This window comes from Bactrocera tryoni, chromosome 3 (genome assembly GCF_016617805.1).
Source record: "Bactrocera tryoni isolate S06 chromosome 3, CSIRO_BtryS06_freeze2, whole genome shotgun sequence".
In the NCBI taxonomy this organism is placed as follows: Eukaryota; Metazoa; Arthropoda; class Insecta; order Diptera; family Tephritidae; genus Bactrocera; species Bactrocera tryoni.
The window spans coordinates 61,992,858-62,003,878 of NC_052501.1; the positions used below are offsets into that span (position 1 = coordinate 61,992,858).

General features: G+C 39.8%; 1 protein-coding gene across 1 annotated transcript; it reads left to right on the forward strand.

The window, feature by feature from the left end:
- Positions 1-5,497: 5,497 nt before the first annotated feature.
- LOC120772887 (chitin deacetylase 7) lies at positions 5,498-8,092 on the forward strand. The gene is made up of 3 exons (XM_040101738.1): positions 5,498-5,710; positions 5,788-6,506; positions 7,703-8,092. The coding sequence occupies exons 1-3, from the start codon at positions 5,501-5,503 to the stop codon at positions 7,956-7,958; spliced, it is 1,185 nt and encodes a 394-aa protein (XP_039957672.1). The 5' UTR covers positions 5,498-5,500; the 3' UTR covers positions 7,959-8,092.
- Positions 8,093-11,021: the final 2,929 nt, after the last annotated feature.

Consider the following 11,021-nt stretch of genomic DNA (forward strand, 5'->3'; position numbering starts at 1 on the left):
GGCCAGCTTGTTTCTGTCTTTCTATCGCAGCTTATTCGAAGCAGCCTTCCGAATGGACCCAAAATTTTTCCACATTACCGGCCTTGAGTGGCCTTAAGAAGCCCAATTCAAGGAGAAGCTGCAACGAACGCGGTCTCCGAAGGTGTGCACCTTTGTGCTGCTTTCGGGCGACAAATGGAATTTTGCATTTAATTTAGTTGCACAAGCCAAGAGACGTGCGTGACACGCAGCCAAGCCAACGCACACATACACGTGCGAGTTCGAGTACACGAATATGCACATTTGGCAGGTTGACTTTTATAAAGTGGCGGCCCGAAGGAAGGATGTGCTTGTGTGGGTGCAGCGAAGACTTCTTGCCTCGAACAAATACTCATAAGAAATTCGGTCGTGAGCGAGTGCGACACGCACGCGTACGTGACTTGAGTTCACGAAGTAAATAAGGAAGAGAGAACAACGGCTGGCATGGCGGGGTTAATAGCAACAACGCCAAGCGGGGTAGTAGTAATGCAGTCACCTCCATGACTGAAAATTTCAGGGCATAATGCATTTAGCGTAGAATTTCCATTTGTACGCCTGTCAGACAGCATGGAATTAAATTTATTTCTTTATTTTGGTGTAAATACTGTTTATGGGGTTTTTCGAACCTACTCAAGTAAGCTCATTTTTTCAAAATTGGTTCGAGGTGCTTTAAAACTCAGCATAACTCAAATGTTTCCAATTTCGCTGTTTCTATGGTATAATGTTTTTCCATTTTTGTATATGAAACTGTATCATAACTATTAATTTAGGTTTGTGAGTATAAAAGGGAGAAGAACTGAAATCATTATTTATAAAAAGCAGCCAGTTAGCGTAAGAGAATTATACGATTATAATTTTCGTTTTGTCAGACCCAGTCCCTCAAAAGTCGCAATGTTCTGTGGTTTGGACGTGGCTAAACCCTTTGTGTAGTTATTCAAAATCCGATTGCCTCAAGCGTCATTAACTATGCACTGCCAACGTTGTTTTCCACTGACTCTACATTATCATCCTCTTGACACCGTCATCGCTTCCGTAATGATCCATAAAAGGTTGCACCCAGTATTGAGAAGCATTAGATCAGTTTTTGACCGAAAATCCTTTCTTTATGATAATGCATTATATTAATCATCATACTAGCTACAATTTAAGATGAGCTCCTTAAATATTAATTTCTGAAAGCCGACTAAAGATTTGTCATGGGATCCATATAATTATTATTAGACTAACTAATTTGTCTTCATCTGTGAATGGATTGCCGAGAGAACTATTAAATTTGAACGAAACCTGCACCGCTGATATTTCAGGGATGGGCCGAAGCTAGGAAAGAAAACTATGTGGTCAAACTTAGCTTTGGGCTACCTGATCACTTTAGTGGTTTTCAGGCAAAAGTGGCAGGAGACGTACTGCTACGAAGTGCAGCCTCTTTTGGTGAGGTGAGTATTGAGTAGATCTGCTATCAGACTCTCATTAACTGTGTGGCGAAAATTATCGTTCTGAAAGTTAGAAGATCCTTTCTCGTTAGATGAAGATCAATAAATGAAGCAATCTTTTCTTACTCACTCCCTTATCATCTCAATTCATTCAATGATGGTTGAATTTTATGATAGTGCTTGAGGAAATTGCCGTAAAATGTATGGTTCGGTTAATTTTTATTGGCCTCTTCTTACTAATTTGGTTTCTTGATACGAGCTCCTGTTGTTAGAAATGTTATATTTTTATGGAATCAAAGAATAACGGTATATGTTTTATTCAGTTAGGAGGAAAGTAGTTCGGTTAGGACTTGCGGTCTTTCTTTTTTCCTTAAAATTCTTCTTTACACTCTCGTTCTCTTCTCTGTTTTTTCCCCAAAAATAGTCAGCAAACTTTGCTCATATTTCATTTTTAAATTTTAATCCACTCAGCCATTAGTTGCATCGCAAAATCTTCATTTTATACCCACAAGTATACCAGCGCACCCTTTAGACTACTTAGCTAACTCGAAAGCTTGTTGGAGGTCACTTAAGTGCAACTTAAGTGCGCCTTAACTGCAGCTTATTAGTCGCTCGCACTGCAAGCAAGCGTAATTCATCACGTCTTACAGCAACGCTAACTCAAACTAAACGCTTCTGCGTCCTTCCATTCTTCGTCTTCGCTACTTCTTCAACTCACTTAAGGTTCACCCAAATGTTTTAGAAGAAATTACGTTGTCGTGACAGTTGACCATGCACTAAAGTTGCTAAAATAAGAACTAGGTTTGTTTTTGCAAATGTCCTCGTGCATAATAATAAAAATGCTCTGGTATAAATAAAAGATGGACAAAGAAGTACTCAGCTCTGCGCTCACGTAAACTCATAATTCGCCAGTTGACTTTTATATTTTGTAACAAATACTTTTTTGTTGTATATTTTTTTCTTGTTTTAAAGAACACAGAGGTTTTGTTGCGGTAATCTGATGTGCGGGCTTTTTGAATCATATTGTTTTCTTGTGAACTACAACCGAAACAAGAAAACAAGGTGATATATACCGATTAAGTTAATAACCACTTCTTTAGTTTCAAAACTTGGTAGTACATACAAGTGACTAAAACTAATCAAGAATACCTCTACTCATTCTGATCTGAAAAGTTTTGTATGCACCTTTTCATTACAAACTCTTCTTCTCACTCACCTCTCACAATCTTTCTATATTCACGCTAACCTAACAAATTCAGCCCCTTCCTATCTTTGTAATCCCACTATTTCGTAAACAATTTATCGTAACTTTACTAAATTTTTATTTCCTTTTTAGTGTGAGAAACTCATTTATCACGTCTACTTATTTCAGTGTTTGTAGTTTTATAATTTGTGGTTGGTGTCCACGCTAATCTTTGAAAGCTCAACAAACTTTATTTTATGGGCTTATTCAGAGCTTTAGATGTCACATAGTTTATGACAGTTTGCTGAAGAGGATCATTTGTTCTAATAAATTTTGTAGAAAAATAGAAGAAACAGTTATTTTGTGAAAAGCGAAATAAAGTTTTATAAAATGTGAAAAGTGTGGGGTAAAGACGACCTCGAAAGCAGAACCCTGTGAACACGTGAGAACAAAACTAAATAAAGTTTAGAGTTAGTAAGTTTTAGGGATGTGAATATAGTATAAGTTCATAGTAATATCACTTTTAAAGAGGCTATCGTTATTTTAAAAGTTCTGCAATACACTGAATGTAATGCTTGTGAATGGTTTGAGTTTTTTTTTAATTACTTATTATCATTAAGCAAAAAATAGAACACAGAAATAGGGTGGTGCTAAAATAATGCTACTCGTATAAGTGTTGAGATTCTAGCCCCCTACTTTAACTGTTTCCTGACTTCGTTGGCTTATTGGTTATCCTTTTCTTTTTGTCTTGGTAACTTTATAGGGGTCCCCAATCGATGACGATGGAGCAGTGTTCCATTGCCCAACCATGAAGAAGTTCGAATAGCAATTGCCCGCCTGAAGAACAACAAAGCGGCGGGGCCGATGGATTACCGGTCGAGCTATTCAAACATGGCGGCGAAGAACTGATAAGGAACATGCATCAGCTTCTTTGTAAAATATGGTCGAACGAAAGCATGCCCAACGATTGGAATTTAAGTGGGCTCTGCCCAATCCATAAAAAGGAGACCCCACAATCTGCGCCAACTACCGTGGGATAAGCCTCCTCAACATCGCATATAAAGTTCTATCGAGCGTATTGTGTGAAAGATTAAAGCCCACCGTCAACAAAATGATTGGACCTTATCAGTGTGGCTTTAGACCTGGCAAATTGACAACCGACGAGATTTTCACCATGCGCCAAATCTTGGAAAAGACCCGTGGAAGGAGAATCGGCACATACCACCTCTTCGTCGATTTCAAAGCTGCTTTCGACAGCACGAAAAGGAACTGCCTTTATGCCGCGATGTCTGAATTTGGTATCCCCGCAAAACTAATACGGCTGTGTAAACTGACGTTGAGCAACACGAAAAGCTCCGTCAGGATCGGGAAGGACCTCTCCGAGCCGTTCGATACCAAACGAGGTTTCAGACAAGGCGACTCCCTATCGTGCAACTTCTTCAACCAGCTTCTGGAGAAAATAGTTCGAGCTGCAGAACTAAATAGGGAAGGTACCATCTTCTATAAGAGTGTACAGCTGCTGGCGTATGCCGATGATATTGACTCGCGTCTTGGCTCTCACGTCACTGTTGACAGTCATAACTTTGAAGTTGTAGATAATTTCGTCTATCTTGGAACCAGCGTGAACACCACCAACAATGTCAGCCTGGAAATCCATCGCAGGATTGCTCTTGCCAACAGGTGCTACTTCGGACTGAGTAGGCAATTGAAAAGTAAAGTCCTCTGTCGACGAACAAAAGCCAAGCTCTGTAAGTCGCTCATAATACGCGTCCTGCTATATGGTGCACAGGCTTGAACGATGACAGCAACCGATGAGTCGACGTTACGAGATTTTGCGAGAAAGGTTCTGCGAAAGATTTATAGTTCTTTGCGCATTTGCCACGGCGAATATCGCATTCGATGGAACGATTAGCTGTACGAGATATACGACGACATTGACATAGTTCAGCGAATTAAAAGACAGGGGCTACGCTGGCTAGGTCATGTTGTCTGGATGGACAAAAACACTCCAGCTCTGAAAGTATTCGACGCAATACCTGCCTAGGGAAGCAGAGGAAGAGGAAGACCTCCACTCCGTTGGAGGGAATATCCAATTGGCGCCACGTAGCGAAAAGAAGAAACGACTGGCGCGCTGTTGTTAACTCGGCTATAATCGCGTAAGCGGTGTCTACGCCAATTAAGAAGAAGAAGAAGAAGAACTTTATAGGGAAAAGTGATATTTGTCAATAGTCAAAGGCGATATCTTTAAAGTATACAAGGTGTTTAAAGATACACAAAACCAGAAATTACTAAGTCTGAAGTGACCTGGAGTTGGAATACCGTATCAAAAATCGGAGGACCTTTCCAAAAATTCTGAAATCTCATCTACCTCTGGGTATTGATGGAAAATGACGGTATTAGTAGTAATATATTTGAAGTCTACAGACATTTTCTCTTTTACATCATTTATACTAATCTTTCTCCTAAGTCAAACGAGGACGAAGTCAGGCAGATAGTGAAGAAATGAGAATTCATTCTTGAGTTTCTTACCCTAATCACTTGCTTACGTTCAGCATAGAAGTACTCATTTCGAACAAATATTTCCAGATCATATTAGTCACCATTATTAGGAGAAATACGTATTGAAGAATCACCAGAAAAAAAGGGCGATAAAAAATTATGCACTAATTAGCACAATTAATTTACAAGACTCTGAACAAATGATTGTTGTACTACAACAAACACATTATTTATGTCGAACATTAGGTGACAACATCATTAGCAAATTATCGGCGATGATAAGATATTGGCGTAACAACTTTTCAATAGCGTTCGTGAAAGCATAAAAGCGTGTGCCGCAATCGCGAAGAAAATCTTAGAAGTTGTAGCTATGTTATACAAAACAACTTTCGCAGTTACTCTACTTGTTGTCTTGAGTGCAGTGCTGGTGCAATGCGAAGAGGACGTCACCGGCAATTTTCTGCCGCTTAAGAAAGCCGGTCATTGCAATATCGAGAAGTGTCAGCTGCCGAATTGTCGTTGTTCGGGCCTACGCTTACCCAGCGCCGACTTCAAAGGACACGTAAAGGAAATACCACAGGTGGGTGCTGGAGAAAACACGCAAAATTTTCAGTAATATCTAGATTTGTTTTTTAATTTGCACAATAAACCATTCAGCTTATCACAGTGACCTTCGATGATGCCGTGAATGTCATTAACTACGAACAGTATCAGCAGATCTTCGACGGACTCGTGAATCCGGATAACTGCAGTGTGCGCGGCACCTTTTTCGTCTCACATGAGTACACCGATTATACACTGGTGAATGCGCTCTACCAGCAAGGTCATGAGATAGCGTTGCATTCGGTTACGCACGGCTCCGGCACGGACTACTGGCGTGAGGCGGATGTGGAACGTCTGATGGCTGAATTCGGTCAACAAATTGATATGTTGGTAGAATTCGCCAAAGTGAATCGCAAACATATACGCGGTGTGCGTTTACCGTTCCTACAGATCTCTGGAAATAATACATATGAGGCTGCTAAGCGTTTAGGGCTGCTATACGATAGCTCGTGGCCATCACAACGTAACCCTCCCATGTGGCCCTATACGCTAGACTATCGTTCGACGCAAGATTGCCAGATTGGTCCATGTCCCAATGCTGCGATTCCAGGATTTTGGGTTAGTCCAATGGTCACTTGGCTTGACACTGTCGGCTACAATTGTGCCATGATTGATGGCTGCATATTTCCGCCGAAGGATGAAGTAGACACTTTGTTCGAATGGATGGTGGACAACTTCAAAAGACATTATGATGGTAATCGTGCGCCATTCGGCATGTATCTGCATGCGGCTTGGTTCCAGCGTGGACGGCATTATTTTGAGGCTTTCAGAAAGTGAGTAGCAATTTCGGGATATTGCAGTGATTTTGCGTTGACATCGCAGCCTTAAGGGTTTTATACGGGTTTCCTTCAGTTCTCTCTTTCACAAGGATTCAGCTATATAAGTAATTTTTGGGTTCTATTCTATCTTAATGTAGTAGGGACTCTGGTAATTAAGAAACTACTTTTAATGATGTTTTCCTGATTTTTAAAAGTATAGGTCAAGATTGAATAGCTTAGCCCATAATCACCTTCTCCACCGCTTACATTCGCATGCAAATGTGAACCTCCGATGCATTGGAATGGGACCGACTTGAATCTTCATTGGCATGTTGCGTTCAAGCACTAGACCAATGGATCTCTTAAGCTCTTAGTAGGCGCTCGTCGCGAACCCCGTTCTCTGCAACTGCAATATCCTGACGTAGAGTAGAATACAGAAGATCTTCTAAACTACTTGGCCTTAGCAAAACTTATATTCCGCATTCGTAGGGGTTACTACTACACATTATCCAATATTCATGGAGCTAGGCTAAAAATCTTGACGGTCGCAAGTTGCCAAAGTTGAATGGAGAAGGGTAAGGTGGAAACATCTTGACAATTTCCTCTCCATTGTCCAGTCTTTGCAAGACCGCGGTTTAAACATATTGCCTGTCGTACCTTCGAGAAATCAGGAGACATAGCCGAAACCGACGTTAGCCATATCAATAATTTTGTGATGGAATCAAAGGGCTTTGTCGATTTTTAAGTGTCTTGAGATTAATTAAATAAAAGTTCTGGTTGACACAATTGACCGGAGTTCTAAGCTGTTCAAGTGAGATCTATGTTAAGATCAATCTCATAACCTAACCTAACCAAATGATAGTGTTAGATTCCTCAGGTTTCCGATATTAATAGACTTGTGTGGTAATCAGAAAGAATTTAGTGAGTGATCCAGTAACTTATCTTGGAAGTACCTGATAGAATAGGAATTCGCTCAAGATAACATATTCAATTGGTTGATTTGGAAAACTGTGTTAGATCTAGGAACCCTATTTCTTGGATTCTTCGATATTATTCATACATATATCTAAAAGAAAAACCTGAAAAATGTATTATCAATGAAGAAGCTCAAAATGAGAGCGCTTAGTATCTTTCAGGGAGCCCAGAATTACTTAAAACGCAAGAGGAATATTATTTTTTATAACTTTTGCCTAACCAATGTCTTCTAACAGATTCCTTCTATATGTGAACACGCTACCCGATGTCTACCTAACCACCGCTTCAGGCGTTATACACTACATGAAACATCCCACCCTGGGTAAACCCTTCCCAGGTTGTCCGAAAAAACCGAATACCACATGCATAAAACGCAACTGTGGACTCCGGAAGATGGAGTCGGGTGAGACGCGTTATATGAATGTGTGCGATACATGTCCCTCCGTCTATCCTTGGTTGGGCAATGCGCTAGGACAGACCGAAAACTACTAGAACACGAGTTGGATGGAGGAAAATATGTGCAGTGAGTAGCCAGTTACCACAGGTAAAATGTACGGCTGAAGCGGTTCTTGAAAGTATTTGAAGGCGCCGAAGTTTGTTGCTCAATAAAACTGATTTAAAACGCACTTGAAATAAATTAAAATACATAAGATGGACATAACGAAATAAGGTAAGGGGATAAAGGTGCAGGGAATCCTGTAAGTTATGGCAACAGACTAGTTTGATTGAAGAGCGCTCACGTGTGTTTGTGAAAGGGGTTTGCAAGTGAGCGGTCAAGCATGCCATTTATAACCAAGTTGGATGCTTCAAACGCCTGGCCAGACACTTCAGATAACTTTTTCAATATACTTGCAAAATCGAATGGGAAATAACTTCGATTTCTTGTTAAGGGAAATATTAAAAACAAAAAGCTGTGACAAAGTTCATAGTTTGTCACGTAATGCAACAACGCAAGGGTCAAAGGTCATTGCTTTACTCTAGACAAATAAAACTTTTTACACTTTACCACATAGTAAGTGGCATAAAAAATTTGTGAAAAGGCACTTGAAAGCCGGCGAGTGGAGAATGAGTGATTAAATGAGTGAGTAGGTGAGTTGTGAGTTGTGTGAGGGAGTAGCTGAAGAGTGAGCAGGTGAACATTGAACAGTGAACAGATGATGAAAGAGCAGTTAATATGTGAGTGAGCTCAATTCACTAACTCGCTAAATATTGTCTATTTTGGTATTTAATTTCATGTTATTGAAATAAAAACAAGAAAAAACGTTAACTTCGGCTGCACCGAAACTAATATACACTTCACAGGTGCAATTCTTTTAGTATACATATATGTTCAGTTTGTATGGTAGCTATATGCTGTAATAATGCGATCTGAATAATTTTTTCGGAGATTATATTATTACCTTAGGCAGTAATCTGTGTCAAATTTCGGGAAGATACCACGTCAAACGAGAACATTTTCCATACAAGAACTTGTTTCCGATCGTTCAGTTTGTATGGCAGCTATATTTTATAGTGGTCCGATATCGGCAGTTCAGACAAATGTGCAACTTTTTGAATAGAAAATGACGTTTGCAAAATTTCAAAACGATATCTTAAAAATTGAGGGACTAGTTCATATATATACAGATGGACTCTGTTATACCAAACTTACAACTCTCCTTTAATTACCTGAAATGCCGACCGCGGCAAGCGCTAAAACCGCCATAACTCATATTGAGGCGCTTTAGATTTTGTTGTAATTACATTACGAATTCCTAGCGGGCCAGCACGAACAACCCTTGCAAAATATTGTAGGCGAAGCCCGAGCCGAGTGACGCCAACACACAGCTATGCTCCCTACTGCTCGGCCGCCACCAGCGCTTGCAATTATAGTTAAATTATATATTTCGTAATAAGTACATATACACCCACATATATACATACAAAAGCAGAGGCTTGTGTGTGCGCCAATCGGGTGCCGCCCGCTAGTGCCGATAGTCACGTATAGGGGCGTTACCTAACCTCGTTTATGCAATACGCTGTTCGTCATTCGTATGCCGATTCGTGCGCAGCTGGCGGTGGCAACAAAAACAAAAACGAAAATTTCTCCTACACCAACAACATATTTCGGCTACAACAAAAATACAAAGACTGTTCCCTACAACAATAAATACATATACTGCTACAACAATAACACCAGCAACAACTTCATAGTTTATCTCCGAAACTACCACTACCCTATGTGCTATGAGCGATTCCTTGCTGGTTGTGTGCTCGGTGTGTTGTTGCTGGCAGCTGTGGGTGCTACGTGTGGTATGAGCAACTTAACCCTCAACACTCCGTGCAGTTGGAAGGAAAACTATAGAAGGTAGCAATAAGCCGTTACGAAATATCGAGGAACTAAAATGCTTGTTGTTTTTGTACAAATTATATACCATTTTGTTGTTGTTGGTACCAAGAAAATATTAACAAAATTATAAGTATGTATTTACGCATTGCCGTTGGACTTCGTAAGGCGCACAAACACATATTCACTAGTGTTTGGTATACATATACATACGGTATATATATACATGTATGCTTATTATACATATTACTTATTGTTTTTGACCTCCTTTTTTTATTTACTTACTTCTACAACAGCAACAAAATTTTCACAATATACATACATACATACATAAGCACACATGTATGACAATGTGTATATATTATAGGTATATATATTTACACTGATTTATATGCATACATATACTATGTATGTATATATACGACATTAGTTGCAACAAGCAACTCAGCAACTCGCTTTCTCTCTTTCGCTTGCTTTTTCTCTGCATTCCCCGCTCCTTGCTCCACAAATCACAACGTTGTTTTCTTATCGTTCTTATTGTTGTTGGTTTTGTGCCATTCGTATGCATTTGATTTGCGCTTGTCGGCTCTCTTTTAACGATAATGACGTTACGTTGTCCATCTTTTCGTATGCGAAGGCACGTGCTCGTCTTTTAGTTCTTGCAATTTAAGTAGTGCCAGAAAAAGAAGACGAAGAGTTGACAGCATTCGACAGGAGCGCTTCGTGCAGAAAAGAGGAAACTACGCTGCCTATAATTCCTCAAATTGAATGTAGAATTTAAGAAATCTATTATTAAAGAGCTGGCAAAATTCTGAGCCCATGGGTTTGGTTGAGGGGATTTCGCAGATTTTAGTTGAGTAAAGACGTATTTAAATAAGAAAAATCGTCAACTTCGGTTGAAGTGAACGAGCATACCCTTCACAAATGCATTTTTTATATCTTGAAAGGGTATAAAATATTATTTTCTTGTTTTTAATCGTTTAATTTATATAGCAGCTATCAGCTAGTGTGGTCGGTATTTGACCTTAGCGATCAATTCGTTCAAACCTTTCATGCAACTGGTTGGCATCTTTCTATACGAACTGCATAATACTGAATTACATCCCGGGAACATGGAGACAAGTCAGAGTTATGTTCATTCAGAAGACTGGTAGGGGCTGCCACGTTAAGGCCAATGACTTTAGACCCATCAACCTCCCCTTCTTCTTACTAAAAACTCTGGAGAGGGT

What these genes read in the sequence shown, in the direction of transcription:
- LOC120772887 (XM_040101738.1), top strand. Translation starts at nt 5,501, where the DNA reads ATGTTATACAAAACAACTTTCGCAGTTACTCTACTTGTTGTCTTGAGT. An exon ending in ACGTAAAGGAAATACCACAG is followed by an intron (nt 5,711 to 5,787) that starts GTGGGTGCTGGA and finishes TAAACCATTCAG; the next exon opens with CTTATCACAGTGACCTTCGA. An exon ending in TATTTTGAGGCTTTCAGAAA is followed by an intron (nt 6,507 to 7,702) that starts GTGAGTAGCAAT and finishes GTCTTCTAACAG; the next exon opens with ATTCCTTCTATATGTGAACA.